Source organism: Chelonoidis abingdonii, chromosome 6, assembly GCF_003597395.2.
Source record: "Chelonoidis abingdonii isolate Lonesome George chromosome 6, CheloAbing_2.0, whole genome shotgun sequence".
Taxonomy (NCBI): Eukaryota; Metazoa; Chordata; order Testudines; family Testudinidae; genus Chelonoidis; species Chelonoidis abingdonii.
Genome location: NC_133774.1, coordinates 100,935,458 through 100,957,739, shown reverse-complemented (window position 1 = coordinate 100,957,739; position 22,282 = coordinate 100,935,458). Strand labels below are relative to the sequence as shown.

The window sequence follows — 22,282 nt, the reverse complement described above, 5'->3', positions numbered from 1 at the left end:
AATTCTTGAACAGTACTGAACCCATCTTTCTCTTGCTCCTAATGAATTTATAAACCCTCTTATTGCTTTTTATCCCTTGCTAGATGTAACTTATTTTGTGCCTGAGCCTTTCTGTAGATACTCATGCTATTCTTTTGTATCATCCTTAGCAAAGTGCAGGGGCGGCTCCAGGCACCAGCACGCCAAGCACGTGCTCGGGGTGGCAAGCCACTGGGGGCGCTCTGCCGGCAGCTGCGAGGGTGGCAGGCAGTCTGCCTTCGGTGGCTTCTCTGCGGAGGGGTCCGCTGGTTCCATGCCTGTGGGAGGTCCGCCGAAGCCATGGGACCAGCGGACCCACCACAGGCATGCCGCCGAAGGCAGCCTGCCGTGCTTGGGGCGGCAAAATGCCTAGAGTCACCCCTGGCAAAGTATCCATGTTTCCACTTTTTGTAGGATTTCCTTTTTGATTTTCAGGTCATTAAAGAGCTCCTGAGGGAGCCATATTCACCTCTTACTATTCTTCCTATCTTTCCTTTGCATAGGATAGCTTGCTGTGGTGCTTTTAACATTGTGTCTTTGAGAAATGGCCAGCTCTCCTGAATTCCTTTTTCTCTTAGATTTTCTTCCCTTGTTGCCTTTGTCAGTGATTCCAGGTGTTGCCCATCAAGAGAGCAAGAGATTGAATCCAGATCTCTCATGTTGTACTGTACAGCACTAATCAAGGAGCTATGGGGTCACCCTAACGTAGTAATTTTAATTAACAAGTTCAGCAAAGTGAATTCTTCCTCAAGGCAGTGGGTAAATTAATGGACATACTGTTCTCTGCCACTTTTGATAGGCTTAGAATTTTGTTAACAGGAAACAGTGGTGGATTTTTGGAGTCCACATACGCTATAATGATGTCAATTCAATTTTTTGCTTGACTGCTCAAGAAATAAGGATGGAGTTGTTTGGGAGGCATGAAGGAGTAATGGTTTCTAATAGGAATGTGTCCAAATGGTTTCTGAGAACTTATATACAAAGCCTGCTATCAAATAAAGAAACTACTCCATGCAACTCCTACTCAATATTTTCTGTGAACTGTACTTCCATGCCTTCTTTTTAAAATTTGTAGTCAATGAATTTCTTTCTGAGATTATCAATATTCCTGTGTGTCTCTGAGCTCCTATCAAACTTCCCCATTCATCATCTTTCTAAGATACAAGTAAACTAGCCTCAATTAAATGCAGCAGTTCCCAGACGAATAGCCATACAAATAGATTTCTTATACTGATTTTCTTACAAACTCTAATATTAGTAAGTTCCTGATGTAGTTCCTATTATTCAAAGGAAAGAATCCCATTGCTTTCAAGAGAATTCAAAAGGGGACCTTCTAGGTATGTTTACACCTCATTTTACACAGCTCTTGACATTCTGTACATCAATCAAATCAACAGCCATAGATTTGTGTTTGGAATGATGATATTTAAGGATTTGGAGGTGAATTTAAAAAATAACAAACACTTTCCTGATTAGTGGAAATACAATGCTTAATCAAACAAGCTGAAGAGGATTATTCTGGTTTATAACAGAACTCTGCCTACAAGACTCCAAATCGTATACTCTAGTAAGTGATTTATTGGCGTTCTCATTTGTTATGATTTACTATTTTACATAGCTCTTGGAGTGTGCTGGCCGTTTATAAATACTGTAAGTATGAAGACACATCATTCGCCTCAAAATTTTATTATCTAGATAGACATTGTGTAGATGAGGAATAGGGAACTAGAAGTACCAAAAGCAAAGTGACAGAAGAGTGAAGTTTAGCATGAGATGATGATGATTTTTTTTTTTTTTGGTCTTGAAATAAATCATGTGATTAGAAAAAAAATCCTAGGGAGATTTCATGAGACGTATACATAGAACAGTGCATATCTAATTCACTCAATTTTATAGCCCTTCTCTAGGAGTCTTATCCAATGGAGAGACTCTGGTGATGTCAGTAAAAGTTGGATTAACTCCTTGGAGAGGCCTTTTTCAGCATTTTTCTGTAGTTTCATGTCAGTAAATCTTTAACTGGGACAACTACAATTCTTTACATCCATCTATAAAATAAGAAATTGCAATCTTCTTTTTCAGAAAAGTTTATTATAATGATAATTCAAAGCCTGCACCTTTCCAGGGTTACTACAGACTTAATAAGATAGCCACATACTAGACATTTAACATGCATCCTCCAGAAGGAGGAGGATACTGACAGATCAGCATTTATTTCATATCTCACCCTAGTTCTAGGTTGTCCTAGATACTTCATTTGCTATAAGTAAGTCTTAAAACTCCCCTGAGTGAGCTTTCACATTTATTAATAAGAGATGGACTCAAACTACCAAGTTCAGGTTCAGATAGAACCCCTCTAAGTTTGGGAGTGGGGTATTGGGGTTGTTCTGATGCAAAGTTCTCATTTGGGCTCCTTGATAATATTAATTGGCATTTGGTTTCCTGAAATCATAGTGTAACAGAGAGATAAGGTGGGTGAGGTGGTAACTTCTATTCGAACAACTTCTATTGGTCCAATAAAAGATATTACCTCACTCACCTAGTCTTTCTAATATCCAAGGACTGACATTGCTATAACTGCAGTGCACGAACATCATAGTGTAAAGCATTCTGAGATCTTTTACAGGTCCTGCACTGTAGAAATTCTGTAGTAATTATTTATTTTGCTTTCCTGAGGCACAGGACTGTATTTATGTTTGGCATTATTTTCCAGTCTCAGAAATCTTGGATTGAAGGAATCTTCAATAAAAGAGAGTGTGCAAAAGTTATACCCAGCTCAAAAGATCCTCACAGGTATAGTTGTGGTTTTAGTTTTATTTTTGTTATGTTGAAAGAGAATTGATAGATGTTATAGGGATACTGTGGATGCTGTTCTTAGTTTTGCAGTGCCACAATTACATGAGTGCGGCATGTCCACTGCTGCCATGCAGTTAGAAGCTCACACCAATGTTTTCTTTAAATATTAAGGAAGGCGCAGATACTGTAGAACAGATGCTGTTATATACAGGAGAGGATTTAGCCATCTTTAATGGCTAGTAAAATCATAACCGGGGTAGGGCTGCAGCGTCATTCATTAATTGTTTCATGGACAGTTCAGTCAACATGCTTGTAAAGTGATGACAGCCCCATTGCTGGTTGCATACCAAAAGTGGAAGCTGTTGACCATTCTGGTCTTTCAGACATGTAGCCCTAAGTCTGGTAGCTGAAAATGTGGCCTAGCCTCCACGTGAGAGAGACTGAGAGGGAAAAGTGTGATGCAGTTCACAGAACCAAATTACTGGTACATGGAAATTCTCCTTCCTACTCCAAAAATGTGACCTTGTGTCAAACAGTAAGGTAGAACCTGCTTTAAATAGAAGAAGAGAGCTACTATTAATCCCACTATACTTATCAGCAGGTCTCTGTCTTGAGGAGTGAGATGAATCATGTTGTTCTTCCATAGAACACTGGAAAGCGTCAGAAATTAAAATGCTCCAACCCTCATTTGAGGAAAGGACAAAACAAACTTTTTTTTTTCCTTGCAAGCTTTATGACTAATTAAGTGGTATCTTTGACTAAACAAGGCCTGTAGGATCAGATCCTAAGATTGTAAACTTCTTGGGGATAGAATTTTGATCATATAATTCTGAATGCATTGATGGTGCTCAATAAACAATGATAATTTATGGTTTTATAGCTTTTAAGGCCAGAAGGAGCCATTAGATGATGTAGTCTGACCTCCTATGTGTCACAGGCCATTAAATTTCACCCGGTTATCCCAATAACTTGGGTTAGATTAAAGCATTTCAATCCTCAAGAGGCTAAACTGTTTAATGCCTTGTTAGGATGATGATGACTCCAGCTATGAAATACTAATAGTATAACAGTTTAAAATTCCAAATAAAACACTGAGCTTTGAGAATAGATCTTCAGATGATGACTACAGTCTTATACACAAGTTTCAATGTCATTGCTTAGAAATTTTTCCACAAGTCTTTTTATTACCCAGTATTTAATACATTTGATGCATCAAATTACAGATATTTTCTTGTATATAATAATACACTGTTTTACTGATATATATTCCTCCAGATGTCCTGCAGGATGCCAGATATGCCAGAACTTAATCAGGTAAGACCTTATATATATGACGCTATGCTTTCTAAAATGGGCTAAAGAAACAATTCATGTTCTTAATCCAGCAAACAATGGCAAAACGCTGCAGCCACTGAAATGATCAGAACATAATTTCTGGGGTCTGTTGGAAGAATATATTATAAATTCTGCTAAAGTAAATTGCATACTGAGACTGAATTTACAAACTAGGAAATGTGCAAAGACTTCTGTGGCAAATTGTCTTAATCCTGCCCTGATGGGTACCAGGCAGAAATAGTACAAAACTCCTTCCTAGGCAGCTAACAATTCCAGCCGTATGCCGAATGGCACAAGATGTGAAAGGGATGTGAGAGGCAATAGGAATCGGATGAGAGGGAAAGTGGTTAGAATGGAATCCTTGGGTGGGGGGAACCATGCAAGGACCACCACATTTCCCTCCCCCCCCCCCCCAAATTTTTGGGACTTGCATCTGCCATGAGCAGCTAACGTTGGTAGTTCAAGGCTCCTGCTTTGTAGAAACCAGCTTGGAGGTGTAAAAGATATGAGGCCACTAGGAAAGTTTTTGGTCTGTTTTCTTTTATTTTATTAAGGCGGTGTCACCGTGCCTCAGTGGGTCACAATGGAAAATATCAAATTGAGGACAAGCTGCTGAGAAATAAGGCAACCATACCCCAAAACTGGTGGTTATTCTTCCATAAGATATGCCAAACCAGCAACAAAAGTCTCCTCACACTGGCTAACAGGAAGTCAGGAAGGCAGCCTTCTTAGGAATTCCTGTCTTGGATTTAACACCCAGACACTAGACTTAATGCTGAATGGTTATTTAAAACCAATTTCATCTAACAAAAGGGTTCTTCTGATCCCAAAGGACAAGCCACACATCCAGGACAATATAAAACTCAGATCTTCCCCAATAATCATGCTGTTGCCAATCCTTTAGTATCTAAAGGTTTATTTATAAAAAGAAAGGTGAGAGTTAAAGTTGGTTAAAGGAATCAAAAACATACAATAATTGCAAAGTTGGGGCTTGGAGCAGTGATGGAATAAACCGCTGGTTTGTCAAGTCTCTGGGTGCTTCCAAATGATTTGGAAGGTCCTCAGTCCCTTGGTTAGAATGCTTCCATTTAGTCGAAGTCCATAGTCCAGAGGTTAGAGCAGGAAAGAGGACAAATGGAGATGTTTCCAGGGCCTTTTATAGCTTCTGCCATGTGGAGGGAAACCCATTTTTCCAAACAAAGCCTTTAGCACAGTTTGTGGAAAAATAGAAGAATACAAGTAACAAGATGGAGTTTAGGGTCACATGCCCTTGCATGCTTCTCTGAGTCATCATAGCAGAGGCCATTAACCATATTCTAGCTGGAAAATCCATCTGGTGGAGATAAGCCTCTTTTATTGTGAGTTAAGTGCTCTTTGATGGGCCATTCAACTTGAATAGTCCTTTCACAATGTGCTGGCCAAACTAGAAATAAACTCTCTTGTAGATGGGACCACAGGAGCAAACACATTTGAAATACAGGCATACAGTCAATAGTCATCATAACTTTAGATAAAAAAATGATTTCTGCAAATAGGATAATCATATTCAGCAAACCACAACTTTTTCATAGACACCTTACATGACATATATTTGCACAGCCTTTGTTGCAATCGTATAACAGTGGTAGCAACAATGATCTATACGGTCATATATTAATCATATAACATCACAGATGGGACCTGTTGTTTGTTCTTTAGTGTGCACTTTTCAATGTTTACATTTATAAATATAAAAATTACATACAACTACATTTTTCAAAACAAAAGATTTCATTTTTTTGTTGGTGTTTTTAGCTGAAAGATAAGCACAAAGCTTCATTCTGAAAGGATTTTTCTGGCAAAATTCAATACAGAGATAAATGTTACAACTTGTTAAAACTGTATTTATTGGGACAAAAATTTACCCAATGTAGGCCTACTTTGGTCTAGACATTATTCACAAATCATTCCAGATTGCATCAGTTATATTTGATATTTGTAAATATTGGCCATATAGTTTGGGCAAATTACTTTTCAAATTGGGTTGTTTATGACGTGTTCTCAGAAGGAAGACATGTGGTATCAAGGTTTACAAACATTTTAGTGAGTGCCAGTGGTTATACAAATATTTTCCAATAATGAATGGCATGACCCCATAAATAGCTGTTAATCAAATCTGAGTAGTTTAATTGTGAATATATAGGTGACTATGTCCATTATTCTACCAACTTTACTAAATACATTGGAAAGGCTGACACATGCTTCTGAGCAGCATCAATTTGCAAACACAGCTCAATAATGGCTCTGTTACAGCCCAGACTGACTTCCCCCTTTGGATGCTCACCAGGCTGCTGTACTGGATCCAAACCTTTGGATTTCATGAGCTTTTAAGTTTATTAATCTGAACAGAATTCAGGCACTGGCTCCAGGTCTGGCTCTTAAATGCACTCACGAGATACAAACTCCAACTCTGGGTTTCCCTTCTCAGGGTATGGGACAGTAGCTGCTCTAGACCCAAGTTTCCCTAGGAGTTTAAGCACACCTGCACAGCTCCACCCTTGTGGGTTCTCTGGATTACTGTCTCACCCTTCAGGGAATTTGTGACAGTTAAAGGAAGTAACACAGAGACTTTGCACTTTTAAGCACAGCTACAGCACAATAGATATACAGAGCTATGTATATCTGCATATATATATATTTATATATATATATATATATATATACACACACTGCATGCAAGACCCTGCCTCGGTTTCCCAACCCCTCCCGAGAGCCCTTTTGGTCATAGGCAGTGTCCTTCCAGGGAATCCTGGATTCTTGTGCACCCTCTTTCCATCTACCCAGTCTTGTCTTCTGTCAGCTGATGGGCAGCTGGAGAGCAAGACCCAGCTCAGAGTAGAACTTGTCCTTTTATGAACTTCACGTCCCTTCTATCAGGTGACCCCTCTGAGGGGCTTCAAGTCTCTTTTCAAGTGATTCATTGCTTAGTTCCCACCCACCCAAAATTCAGACTTGGAAAACTGGTTTTCTTGGGCTACAACCTGTTCCTTGTTCTAGGGAACTTCCATTTATAGAAAGCCAAGATTGTTCTCTATTGTTAGAAGTCTACTAGGAGCAAGAATTTCCCCAACACATTGTAGGTGTTTCGGTTCAAGATGGAGGCCGCAGTGCCAAAGTGAAGGCACAGCACAATTTTGCAATTAAAATGGTATTTAAAAAACACAGTGGGTTTGACTGATATAGCCACATACAGACATATGCTAATCAGCCACAGGGTGTCTCTGTCTGTCTAACCTAGGCACTTGCAGCGCTCTCATTATCTGTGGAACATACTTTTTATGTTTATAGTGCATGTGTTATGCAGCCATTTCCTTTTCTGGAAATTGGCTCCCACTCAAGCAACATTTATGAAGCAATGACCCTAATGACGACGACTCTCAGTTTAATTGTCAAAGGGTTGTAGACTGTGTAAACTGCACTTTATATGACAGTGTTTCCTATGCATATCATTAAAAAAGGGCACAGAGAATGAGGAAAGCTCCTTGGTAAGGTCGGTTTGATCTGGCTGTGTCTGGTGCCTCACTCGTTTACTCTCTTTCTCCAGGGGAGATCTCCAAGTTCAGTGCTGTTGCTGAGGCTTTCATATTTTGCAGGAGAGGTGACTATTTCCCAGCTCTGCAGTGACCTTGTAGAAGCAGTCTCTGTTACAACGATACTTGAATGTTCACTGCAGTCAGTTTCTGAAACAGTGGGGAATGTGATACTAACTCTCAGCATTCCATCACGGCCCCTACTTTGCGAACTCCTTGGCTCTGCTGTGGAGCTCTCAACCTTCCCCAGCTATCACAACTGGGCTTTATTGCCACATCGTTTAAAGCTTCTCCTTGGCTCCTTTGTTCCTGCAAGGGAGAATTCCCCAAACTGGATCCATCTATCCTTCTGCTCCTTCTGTGTGCTAGCTTGAGCTATCAGCCTAAATAAGACAAAGCAGCTCCTTTGAAATACATTATTATTATAACACTTTCTTTTAAGTGCACATTTGCAAATAGTTTGCATAGGGTAAATAACTGCATAATGGATGTTTGAATATATGGTTAGTCAATTGTTCTAGAGTCCAGAAGGTTGCTTATAACCATCTATAATGTCCATGGAAGTGCGTATAACAGTCTGTACCCTATACAAACCTATAACATCTAACCATTTTAAAACTGTTTATAAATATCCTCTTAATATAAGGTCTGATTGTTGTAAAGCTGCTAAGTTTTCACTGGACCTATGAGCTCCAGCTTCAGGTCCATTGGAATAGTGTCAGATGTTAAATCACCCTCTCCACAGGGTAGGCTGAGTTTTCTAGCATCTGCAGCTATAGGAATAGCTGCTGGTATAGTTCTGTAATGTATAAGATGGTCAGTGTATGCTGATATTTTGATAGTGGTTTATTGTGTGTGCTGAAATTATCTTTGCAAAACACAGTGAAGTTTTGGTGAACTTGATCACTTCTAATTGCTATGATTCCATTTCCTGCTTAACCACTGTAAGTGCTTCTAATATATGGCTAATACAGGCCTTGGCTATTGGATTGCTGTTTGCTCTGTGTTGTTCCGGATGATGCCTTAAGCATAATGACATAAGGGTATATTAATGTGAGTCCCACTATACATATTCTGGAGCCCATAAGGGCTTTTCAGGACCATAGGAGAACAGAAGTATGTCCAGATTCTCCCTTTCTTTTTCTTTCTTTTAAAGATGAGCAACAAACATTTTGCTACAACTTAAAAATATGTCTGCAACATTTCCAAAGAAGTAAAGAGTATATGATCCAGACTTAGAGAAACTAGAACAGTGGGATTAAGAGCTAAGCCCCCAGGACTGTGGGGGAAATTCACTTCACTGCATGGCAATAATACACCCAATAATAATATCACCACTGCCTCTTCCTTGCGGGATTAACTGTAGTTCCTGCTGGTAGTTCCTTAGGAGCCACTGGAAAGTGAGGAACCAGCATGCACTCTGGCCACATGCTCTTTCCAAATAGGCAGCATGGCTCACTTTTTGGACAGTTAGTTTTCAAGGCCTCCAGCCTCACAATAACGGAATTTGTGGCTGGTTTGTGCTGCTACAACTTCATACCCTGGTGGATTATCTGCCTCTGGGAGGGCATAAGGCAACATAAAACCTGGGTTAATCAGCTTCAATGATTGTTTTAAAATTTACCTAAACGTATTATAGAAAACGTACTTCCATGCGAGTCTAATGGATTTTGGTTCCAGTGCGACAGCACAACTTTAAGAAACTGGAGAAAAGGGATGTGTCAGCTGTGACTGCCACCCTTTTGCTCTTTTGGCTTTCCCCATGGTGCAGCTGACGTAAGCCAGGGATTAGATTTCCGTTGTCTATGCCTTTGACTTGAGTGGCCCAGGCGGGTATTTCTGTGTACCCATTCTGACATCTGGATCCAGGGGCTCGTTTTCTTTGTCTCTTACTCTAGCTTTCAGAATGTACACCAAAATAAGTGAACAATTCCAAAATTATCTTTAAAAGCAAGTTCAATCAGAGAAATACAATCAAAGCTATGTAGGATATGTCCTAAGTATTCTAAGAATAATGAAAGTCTCCCTTAGGCAGGATAAAATTGTCCCATTACACTACACCTTAGAGTTTGTGTTTGTGTGCATGTGTCCGCCCGTCCATCCTTGGTCTCTTTTTGACAGGTCTGTGTTTTCTATTGATACTTTAGGGTTTGTCCTGACTCAGAAAAATTCTACATTTAAACGGAGTTTAGCTAGCACGTTAACTAAGCCCAACTGAAATTGAACTACTTTGCCCAATCAAGACAAACCCCTAGTCTCTGTGTGGCACATCCTTGTTGCAAAGAAGTTCTCTGTGTCCCACAGACTTCTCGCAACTGTTATATATTGAATCAGACTGTGGAATGCTTGTTTGTCTTGGAGGTGAGCACTTACTAAGCAGTCTCATTATGTTTTGTTCTTCAAGGGTTGAGCCCTCATTACCTTCTGACTTTTTAAATCAAGCATCATTGTACAAGCAATAGTGAGGCTAGTTACATTTCTACAACTCTTCAACTCTTCACTGTGTGTACCAGTTTACTTCCAGTATCTGTGAGTTTTCATTCCTTCAAACTCATCCTCCAATCTGCATTTGCAGGACACTGAATAGCTCAAATTTTATTCAGCTTATTTGCTTAAATCAAAGAGTTTTGAATGCATGTATAATTAAGCAGTCTCCAAGTGCCAACAAGTACCTTCATGAACAACGACCTTGCTGTGCTGAATACAATGTATTAGGGTTCAGATGTGGTAGCTTTACATTCTCTCTGTGGCAACTCTGTTTTTCCTAGCTTAATTATTAGTTTAATCAGAGTATTATGTGAGGAAAGACTAATATCCTGTTACTAATTATGTATTTCAAACATGGTTTCCCTCAGATGATACTCCAGTCTGTTACAGTATAAAAAGAGAGGTTTAAAATACAATGGTTATTTCAAACCTTATTCTGTCATCATTCTTTGTGGTAGAGAGACCAGGAAGTCTGCATTTCAGATTTCTCAGGATCTGCAGGAGGTGGTGATTGTCCTAAGTTCTGTGTAGAACGACACTGCTATTTTAACGTTGTTGATGTAATTTTTCCCCCCTGTTTCCCTGCTCTTTTTCTTCTTGCTATTTCCTCCTTCACTTGGTTAGACTTATTTTTTTATCTTCCACCTTTGTTTAATGCCTATGCCTCTCTTTTGTAGCTATTTTTCTCTCTGTAGCAAACCATTCCCATTTGTAATAATTTTTAAATCTGCTTTTAATAGTGTTGGGCAAACGTTAAAAGATTTTGGGTTTTGGCTCAGATAAGTGATAAAAATTTGAGATACTTTTCTGAACTATCCATTCCAACCTCTGTCAGTTCTCTTCTCCCATCATTCCCTTTTGCAATAGAACCCAGTTCTGTGTCCCCAACTTCCCATGTTCAGCTCCTCACAAATAGAGCCCTGATAATCTGCAGATATCCACGTACCATGTTTGTGGACTGGATGTAGATACAAAATTTGTATCTGCGCAGGGCTCCACTCACAAGATTTCCTGTCTCTCTGGAAGACTTCCATCAACCTCTTAACTTTGATCCCGTTGTGGGGTTTTGCAGGTCTGTTCTTTACTGTGGACCTTGGATCAACTATTGATTTAAATTGTACGTGGTCTGTTGTTTCAGAAGTGCTCAAGCATTCATTAAGTGCAGATATTTTGGGGGCTGCTGAGGTACTACAGAGAAGGAAAGATTGGGAGAAGGCTTTTGGGTGGATGACAAAAATTAAGGGACATGGTGGGAGCTTGCTGGGTGCAGATTTGTGAAAGCAATCTGAATCTTTAAAATTTTGGGTTGATTCGAGGAAAGGATTGGAATTCAGAATAGTTTGTCCTCTTAACCAATTGATTTGCTCATCCATGATTTTTAGGACACTAAAAATATTCCTATCTTTTAATGCTGGTAGACTGGCCAGATTTTCCTTATAGAAATAGATGGGATCAGAGGGAGAACTTTGCTAAGGGCATAGCAGATTTTAGAATATCACAAGAATATTTTAAAACATGAAATGTTCCTAGAGAAGATGCCAGGTGTATTAATAAACGAAGCTAGAAGGGAAGACTAGGAACTTGCTGAAGGGTAGTGTCTTCTGCTGTGGATTTTCTATGCCAAATGTAATTCTGCTAATGTCTCATTAACATTCTACTTCAGTGGACGTACTTTATTACATTCAGTTAAGTAGTAGTCGAGATAAAATAGCATAAAGGTTCTTCTTAATCTCTATCCAGTTAAAGGGCAGCCCTCTCCTTGTGATGTCCTACTTGTCCATGACTGGAGCTCCTAGGTGCATCCCCAATATAAATAAATTAATCATCATCATGATCCATTTTAGAATCCCAGTATTTATCTTAACATAGGCATCCACGAGGCTGCGCATAGTAAGCCTGAAATTCAACTTTCAGTTTAATTCGTGAACAGCTTATGGATGTGGCAAGCTGTACAAGCATTTGCAAAGTGTAAGAAAGAGACAAGATTCAGAAATAGCTGCTACAATTTTTCAGCATAGGAATCAAGGTGTTTTGGTGATGTTTATCCCATGTCTTTTTGTCTTTATTAATTGTTTTAATTTGATGGCAGATTGCTATGTAATGTGATGCCATCTTTGCAGTTTTAACAAATGGTATTTGAGATAAGCTATGTAATGCATGATTTTATTTTTAATTTGAGATGTTGCTGTGGACGGCTGATTGGAGACCATCCTGGGATAGATTATAGTTCTCCTGTCTACCAGCCTACCAGAGAGAGGGAGAATGAAGAATGGTCTGTCCAGAAGCATACACATACAAGTCCTACTGACTCATTTGGAACGATCAATTTCCAAGACGGAGATCACACTTACCATGCCAAGGTTTGCTTGTAAACTACAATTTTATTTGATTTTAACAATACTGGATTAACATGACTTCTCTTTTTACTATTCTAATGATAAAGAAACTGGCTAAGTTAAAATTAGCACTGAGTGAACCTCAAACTGTTTGGTTGAAACAAGAAAACAGACCAAGTTCAAAGTGGCCCAGTAAAAACATGCATATAGTGCCTTCATGTTGCACTATTAGTCTGGGAACAGAACATAGTAAAATCTCATTCTGTTGACAAGTTAATGATAGAGAGGTAAGGGAGGTGTCATTTGATTTGTAAAAAGCCACAGAATTATCATTTTAATGGTGTCACCATTTGCGGCATGGCATGAGAAACACACTGACCTCCAGGCTCTCAGCCCCGGGTCCTCTGGCTAGAGAAAATTTTGATAATACATCATCCAAGATGGGTCAAGTTGGGTATCATTTGAAAGCCCTTTTTCCCTTGAACACAATGATACCAAACACGATAAATCTAGGACAAATATGTATTTGAGAAAAGTTTAAAAATTGAATGTTTTTTTTAAATTATATCATAACACAGGGATGCAGTTGTCATAGTATCTTTCCCCAATCTGAACCTTAGAGTCCAAAAAATGAGGTACTAGCATGAATTCCTCTAAGCTTAATTACCAGCTTAGATCTGATACGCTGCCACCAATCAGGACTTTGAGTGCCTGATAAACTCTGGTCTCCCCAAAACCTTCCCTGGGGACCCCCAAGACCCAGACCCCCTGGATCTTAATACAAGGAAAGTAAGCTCTTCCCCTCACTAGTGCCTCTCCTAGGCTTTCCCTCCCTGGGTTACCCTGGAAGATCACTGGGATTCAACTCCTTGAATCTTAACACACAGAGGAATTCCACCTCCCCCCTCCCCTTTTTTCCCTCACCCAGAGGCAATACAGATTCAAGCTCCGTGAATCTAAAGCAAAGAGGACATTTACCTTTTCCCCCTCTCCCCCTCCTCGCTCCCGGAGAGAGAGACAGAGATAAACACAGAGAGCAGGTTTTTCCTCCCCCCTTTCTCCTTTTTCCCACCAATTCCCTGGTGAGTGCAGACTCCCTTCCTTTGCCTTAACCAGGGGAAAAAATTAATCAGGTCTTTTACAAGAAAAGTTTTTAATAAAAGAAAGAAAGAGTAAGAAATCTCTGTAATTTCAAGATGTAATATTACAGGGTCTTTCAGCTTATAGAAACTGGAGAAAAAGCCTCCTCCAACAGAAATACAATTTAAAATACTTCCAGCAAACTACACATTTGCAAATAAAGAAAAACAATTAAAAAGACTATACCGCCTTTCTACCTTTGTACTTACAAAATTGGAATAGAAGATTAGAGAGCCTGTAGGTACGTGTGGTCACTCTCAGAAACCAGAGAGAACAGCAGACAGAACAAAAGACACACCCAAGCTTCCCTCCACCCAGATTTGAAAGTATCTTGTCCTCTGATTGGTCCTCTGGTCAGGTGTTGCAGGTCACTGTTTGTTAACCCTTTACAGGTGAAAGAGACATTAACCCTTAGCTATCTGTTTATGACAGCAGTGATTACACAGAGAAAGACATTGATCTTTGATAATCCTAGGGAAGTTAGCCCTGAGAAGTAGGATTGAAAACATTTATTCATCAAAGTCCTATCTTCTCCATCTAGGGCATCACTCCTAGACGCATTGTCACACTGATCCTTGTCTGGGCGACATTCACACATTTCCCTACAGGGTGGGCTGTTGGCCAAATGTTTTCAGGGAAATGAGCATCTGAGATTTGCACACAAGCATTTCATTTAATGAAGAATTGATTTGGGAGAACATGGTATTTCATACATGACAGGTGGGATCAGTGCATCCTCCAAGACATACCCATGCCCTATAGGGGAGGGTAGTTTTAGATGCATTCAGTCAGCCTGGAGCCATTCCATTTCTTGACAATTTGCCCTTTTGATAGCAAGTATAAATGTACCCCTTGTTGGCCATTTGTCTGCTTCTTGGAAAACAACCACTAATGTAACTTTGCAAATGTTGTAATGTTGGACTTCAAATGGTAAACTTGAAATATGAATGATTCCATATAAATGCATTTATGACCTCATCAGTGACTATCTCAGCCGTTCCAAGCACTTTCAGAGTGAGGAGAGTGTCTTTGGAAGTTGAATCAAATGCCTTCTGATAAAATTTATGCAATTTATGAATTTGGTTGAGCCACACAGTTTGCATTGATAAAATCAATATTTGTTTCTGTTGCTTTTAACTTTTGATGCAACATGTTACATACATTCTTGGTGTAGCACTCGAGGTGAAACACAATTTCATTTGCCTGGGTGTCTTTTTTACAAATATTTTCTGGACTATATATCTACATAATTGTTCTCGGTTTGTCATGGTTGATACCATGGTGGTCGTGGGAGAAAGGGCTTTCAAAACACCCGACATGACCCATTTCCAAGGATATTGTGCTATAAATTTTCCACCAATTGTAGGACCTGGACCTGGAAGGACAGCAAATCCTCTTCCTGCCAATCCACCGAGGGTGACAGCACTGAAATTATGACTCTAGATTTTTACTAATCAAATGACACCTACCTTACCCTTCTATCATTAACTTGCCAATAGAATTACACACACTAGACTGTACACTGTGATCAAAACAGGCTGGTTCTTATTCACAATGGGGTCCACAGATCCATGACTATTTCTCTGCTCTACATAGACAGCTCAAACCTGTCAATCAGAGGCAGGGGAGGGTAGTTCCACCTCTGAGAAACTGCTGGATTTCATCTTCCTCTCCAGTTGCAGGCAGGAAGACCAGCTCTTCTCCTACTGCAGAGCAAATTTAAAGAAAAAAAATGGTTTAAATCTCCAGACCATCAGGATCTGCCTTTATCAGCAGAAAGGATCCCCTTTCTTCTCTGAGTCCCTAGGCCTCTCTGTGCCCCCTGCTTTTCCAGGTAGCATGCAGCATGGCAGAGAAGGCTCAGAACAGAGGGAGAGCCAGACACTGTCTTGTGCACCTCCCTGCTGATTAAGTTCCTGCACAGAGATCTGTGCCTCTTTTGTGGAGGCCGAGGCCTTTCTCAAGTGCTCAGGTTGTGGCAGGGTTTTGGCAGGGTTTCCTGCAGCCTCTGTCTCGAAGCAGGAGAATTCCCAAGAGGCAGTGGCAGCACCTCATCAGCAAAATCCCCTGGGTCTGGCACAGACAACCAGCACAATCAGCAACTCTCTTCCTCTGACTCCATCCCTCCATCCCTGAGGAGTGAAGATTGAAGTACTGTACCAAAGGGCCGGGGAAGCTTCCTGCTGAGCTGCTGGAGCCCATGCTAGCCACAACTGTTGGCTGTGGAACAGCTGCCCAGTCCCTCCCTCACACCACTGCAGAGGCAGGGGGCTACCCATAGTGTTCCAGAGCAGACAGAGCAAGGAGAGCCTGGTAAGGGACCCTCGCCCCAACCCTTCCCTCCATTCTACAGCTTGGCCAGCCCTGCAGTAGCCCAGAACTACTCCTGGCCATCAGTGTCAGCCCAGCTCTGTCTCCTAGTGTAGCAAGTGGCCCAAGGTCTCACTTTGAACCTCCAGGACTGGAGCCTGGTGTGCTCCTGGGGTGGGGTCAGCTTATCTCAAGGCCACATCTAGGAATCTCCCTTGGACAAAGCATGGGACCCAGAGAAGCCCCCTCTGGACCTAGTCCAGCACAAACCTCGCACTGGAAGCCCCTCTATCTCAGGGTAAGAAAGCTGTTCAACCACACAGTCCCTCTTCATAGGACTGTCAATATGAAATATCAGTCTGCATTTGAGAATCACCCCAACATAAAGCACATAAAAAGAGCCCCTCAATCCTCTTTATCTTCTGAAGATCCTGGCTCGGGGGATTTCTGTAGGATGTGCTCTGAGAAGCACAAAGTGACAGTGAAATGTGTTTCCTTAAGTTGCCTAAATCTGCAGAGTACAACAGATAGACATTTCTCAGCACTTCGTTCCTCTGCTCCTCTTCATGGAGTGCAGCACATGGGATATTCGTCAGCACTTAGTTCCTCTGCTCACCCTAACATGGGACAATCGTCAGTGCTGGGTTCCCCGGCTCACCCTCACAAACTGCAGCCTGGCAAATCACAGTTGTGTTGTTTCCTCTAGGTGGGCCATATATGCAAACCCACAAAGGGAATTTTTCCTGTTTAGGACAGGAAGACCATCCCTCCAACTCAGAGCTAGAAACTTAAATAGTAAAATATTTTTGTAAAAACAAGATGAGAAAAAGACCTTGCAAACTAGGGAGATTTATATGGCTATATTTATATCTCAATGACTTAAACACTTTTATGCTATTCCCAGAAGGTCTCATTTTTAAAGTCCCTTTGTTTGTGAAACATTAGATCTTTCACAACAAGGTCTTGAAGACTTCAGAATTGAGAACTTTCTAAGGTGCCACCATGTCTAGTTTTGGTTATTTAAGAAACAGGCAATATACACAGGTATATTTCTTCCAGTATATTAGAACCTCTTATGACACCAAACTGGACCAACTATTACATCTGATGGTGAAAGAATGGCAGATGGAGCTGCCAAAGCTAGTGATCTCTGTTCATGGAGGCATCCAAAACTTCAAGCTTCCATCAAAGGTCAAACAGATTTTCAGCAAAGGATTGGTCAAAGCTGCTGAGACTACAGGAGCATGGATAATAACAGAAGGCATCAACAGTGGTAATTCTTTTTATCTATCTGCCTCTTCATCTAATACTTGCTCTTTGTTTTTCTCATATGTACAGACTTGAGGGATGATACAATGTTTTGGTGTAATGCAGTAATTTGGGGGTACTTACAACACAAAATAAGAAACTATAATTGGGAAATAAAAATAAAAGAAAACAGATATTTTGAGGACATAGTAGACGGAGTATGTCATCAGGCTGCTCCAGTTTTGACCAGCATCCAGATAAACTAAATATGTAAATTTGAAGTGGATTACTTAAACCGCATTAAACCCCTTTTTGGAATAAACCAAAGGTGGGTCAGGAATACTAAAGTGAACTGGTGATATTTATACTCTCATACCTTTTTTATAGCAATTTCCCAGTTCTAAGTGTGAGTGCTCACCATTGGTCACGATCAGGCCTTGAATCACTGGCTGGCATTCATCAGACTGTGGCCTGAGGAACTCAGTTTTGAAATTACCGTTTCAGTGTGTATTAGAAGAGGTTGGAAGGGGGATAATGGACAAGAGAAAGAAAGATGCATTAGTTCTCTTAGCTATTCTGTAATTCAAAAATCAGAAAAGGTCACAGTTTAGGTATTTTTTTTATAATTAGAAAAACCATTTTGAATTGCTGTTAGTTGTAATAACCGCTTGCTAATTTGAAAGTGAAGTTTCCTTACCAATTTTTTTTTGGTTTTTTTTACGCAAGTTATTTTATTAAGTGTAGAGTTTCTCCTGAGTGTGAGGCTGCTGATTTATTATGCAGGACTTCCATAAAATACAAGTTTCTTCTGGGTGAAAATATCCAAAAATAATTAATTTTGAAAAAAGATTCTCAAAAATTGGCGCACATCAACTTGATATCCATTTAAAGTTATTTAAATGGTTAAAAATAAAAATTAGTTTTAAAAGTAAATCCTAAAGAAGATATCCATTTTGACCTTATTTCTGAAAACACTTGTGCTTAACATTATGCATGTGAATAGTCTCATTGGTTACAAACACATGTAATGTTAAGCACGAGCAAGTTTTGAAGAATGGGGCTCTATATTATTGTCTCAGTTAATTAAACCTCACACTTCATATGGATTATAGGAATAATATCAATAGAGTATGTAATTATACTTACTTTTAAATAACTACAGAGTAAGACAGATGATGGAAACAACTCTGGAAGTTTTGATCACAGTTGTGTAGCAGGAATCTGAATGTAGAATAATAATAACCATTATCTGTTTAGGAGCGTCCAGGCATGTGGGGGACGCATTGAAAGCTCATGCCTCTCAATATTTGAGAAAGATTTGTGCCATTGGGATCCCTCCTTGGGGTATCATTGAGAATCAGAGGGACTTGATTGGAAAAGATGTGAGTTAATTAACTTTTCGTTCAGTCAATTGTACAAGAGTCTGTCAGCTTTCTTATGCACTTATTGGTTTCCACTGTAATATGTCTTAACTTTGGTGACCAGATGGGAAACTGCCATGCATCATGGAAGATGTAGTCCAGCCCAGGGGGGGAATAAAGGCATAAAGCACCCACCTTACAAGCTCCAATAAGGCACTACAGCAGCTCAGACGTGTAGACCTGAAATGCAATGTTTGTTTCAATTTTTTCAAATGGGAAAAATTGAAAAAATTAGGAAAAATTGACTCTCTTTATGTGGAAAATTTCAGTTTTGTAAAAACTACATTTTTTCCTTCTTTAAAAAAAAATTGACAGCTAATTTCCAACTAGTGCTAATAATATTAAACCCATAAAAACCATTTTAAACGACAGCTAAGGATGACTTGGAATGACCCACCAACTCAAAACCTAAAAAGTATGGAAATAACAAGTTAAGGGGAAATTCTCCTGCATTTCTTGTTGCTTTCATATTGTCTGCAACACTGTTGATAACTCACTCCTACATTCCATAAGGCTTTCACTTTCATTTCCAACAGATACAAAAAAAGTATGCCAACTTCATCAAACATACACTTTAGAGCATGATTAGGCCTCCTAAGTGCTTTGGTAATGATAATAGTAATAAAAATAATGCCTTAACATTGGTGAGGTTACCATTACGATTTTGTGCTAGAGAGCAAGGTATCACTGAACGATAACTAAGAGAAGTTTTTGTGTTCATTTCTTAGGTTTTTTTTTAATATAGAGTTGGTGTACCTCAGTGGGCTGTCCCCTAAGGTCAAAGATAGAAGAGGGGGAGATGCCAATGGCTGAAATATAAAAACACCTGTATTTTGGTGTGTAACACTATAATTTACAAATTGTAGTACTCCTTAATTATTCATGTATTACAGGATAGTTTCTCACTGTGTGACTTAAATAAACCATTTCTTTTTGAAAACAAAACTCTAAAAACAAAATCTGTTATATGTGGATGTCCATAACAATGTCTCAGATAGGGGACATCAGGATTTGAACCCTTGTCCCTCAGTTTAAATCTCTATCACTTGATACACAACAGTAATTGCTAGTGTCTATTTAAGGCTCAGTGCTAGAGGTGGATTTGGCACAAACTTTTTCTGTGGGTTACACAGCTGTTTGCTAGATAGCTGGATATCAGGAATGCTGGGCTATAGCTCTGGCTCTGGGCTAAGAGTATGGTTTAGTGGTTAGATAGGATAACCAAAGCACATTCATTGTGGAAGACAGTGTGGCTGACTAGCTAAAACAGGGGTAGGTAACCTATGGCACAGGTTCCAAAGCCGGCATGCAAGCTGAGTTTTAGTGGCACTCACACTGCCTGGGTCCTGGCCACTGGTCCAGGGGGCTCTGCATTTTAAAATTAAATTGAAATAAGCTTCTTAAACATTCTGAAACCTTATTTACTTTATATACAACCACAGTTTAGCTATATATAGACAGAGACCTTCTAAAAAGGTTAAAATGTATGATTGGCACGCGACACCTTAAATCAGAGTGAATAAATGAAGACTCGGCGCACCACTTCTGAAAGGTTGCCAACCCCTGAGCTAAAATATGCACGGACGTGTTAGAGTCCTGGGTTCTGTGCCCACAGTGTCCTTGTATAACTTCTCTATTAACTTATTTGTAAAATGAGGTTGCAGCTCATATTAGCTGCCTTCTAGGATGGGGTTCATAACTGATATATTATTAATCAGCAGATGAAGAGCAATATGTGGTGCAAAGCACAGAGTGCTATAGGTTCTTTTTCAAAGGGATCCCAAAAAAGTTAGATAATCCTGTAAAATATTTTAAGAAAGGAACTACAGTACTTTAGAACTATTATGTTTTCTGGAGACAGCCAATTTTCATCAAAACGCCATGGAAAATTTTAAATAGTGTTCAAAGTTTACACTGTAAGTTTTGTGTTTACCATTTTATTAAGATTTTTACAAAACGAGCTGAAATTTCTGACAACTTTAATTTGGGAATGACTCCATAATAATATCATCTTGCATTCACTATATTGCATAGATGTGAAGATTTACTATTTTTTAAAAGATTTCCATTCATCTAGAATTCAGAATGTAAAAATGGTCATAAATGAATGAATAAATAATTGGTGATCATGTATGTATTCTCTAAAACAATACTAAGATGGCACAGTTGCCTTTCACAATACAGGGCCAGATGGTAATACTTTTACTCATATTTGGTAGTTTCTTAATTCTCAAATTGACTTCAGCGGGACTTGACACGGAGAAAGGTACTATTCAGTGTGAGTAAGCGTACCACAACCTGGTCCACAGTGAGGCCAAGCAGCAGTACACAGAAAAAGTAATTTTGGACATTATCTTCCAGATCTTGATTCCAGTGTACTTTCCACTGGAGTTCCATGAGTAGTGAGAGGATAGACCAGTTGTAGTCTCCCATAGAATGATGTGGAGAATTTTCCCCTAGGTGTGGTAGAAACTTTTAGAAGTTTACCATGTAACAATGAAGTATATAAAAGTCAGGTCATGTGCCAGGTGATACTATTTCAGCCTCCTTTTCATTTTCTCAGGTAGTTTGCCTATATCAGACTCTCAGCAATCCTCTTAGCAAGCTGAGCACCCTCAACAGCATGCACTCTCATTTCATACTGGCAGATGATGGGACAGTGGGCAAATATGGCAATGAGATGAAGCTCAGAAGGAATCTCGAGAAATATTTAAACCTTCAGAAAATACACACCAGTGAGTATTGTAATGTCTAATTTATCACAGGTTAAAAGGTTATTAAGATGCTGAGGAAGTGTCTTCAACTTCCATGGATTTCAGTGGGAGTAAGGATGGCTCAACATCTTGAAGGATCGAGCCATAAATACTCAGGAGGGGAAAAAAAAAAAAGGAAAGGAACAATTTTTTTTCCCTCAAAAGTCACTAATGACTTTGGGTGCCTCCATTTTTGAATTCCCAGTTTGGGACATCTATGATGAGTCTGACATCACACACTGAAAATCAGACCCATTTAAAGTGTGTCAAATTGGGCACCCAAAAATTGAAAATGTTGATCTGAAGTTCTAGAAAGCCAGAGTAGAGCATGGCTTCTGTTTCATAACTCTTTATGACAGCACTGATAACTTTCTCAAATATTTGCCAGACATTTACAAAGAGAGAAAAATGTCAAATACGGTGAAATTCAAAGAAAAGTGTTCACGTTTTGCAATCTCACTGTGCAATTCTTTTGTATTGCACAGCTGTCTTTTTTGCTGTTGGCAAACTGTGCAATAACTGGTTGCAAAAGAGGAATTGTCAAAATGTCCAATATTTTGTGTCTGTGAAATAAGCAAAAGGCAAGTTTCACAACTTTCATTTCCATTGTGGAATTGTTTGCACATGTAATACCTCATTTATGCCTGAGTTAAAGAAGCCATAAAATATGTATTTATAGCCTGTGTAAAGTACTTATTTTCATGTAATAAGACCATCATCAGTGATTTATGGAAAGCTTGATACTGGTCTAAAGATCAAATCACAAGGTATGTTAGAAAGAAATACCATTAGGTCAATTGTAATATTTAAGTTCTCGGTTCCTTTTACTTACTCATCTCTTATAAGCACAGAAACGTATCCAAGAATCTCTT

At 39.5% G+C, this 22,282-nt stretch overlaps 1 protein-coding gene across 1 annotated transcript in view; it reads left to right on the top strand.

The window, feature by feature from the left end:
• Nucleotides 1-22,282, top strand: part of TRPM6 (transient receptor potential cation channel subfamily M member 6) — a 121,993-nt gene that overhangs the window by 17,074 nt on the left and 82,637 nt on the right. Inside the window, 6 exon segments of the mRNA XM_032805269.2 lie at nt 2,729-2,808; nt 4,087-4,125; nt 12,382-12,562; nt 17,048-17,261; nt 18,494-18,618; nt 21,221-21,392. Of these exon segments, the coding sequence (XP_032661160.2) occupies nt 2,729-2,808; nt 4,087-4,125; nt 12,382-12,562; nt 17,048-17,261; nt 18,494-18,618; nt 21,221-21,392 (811 nt within the window).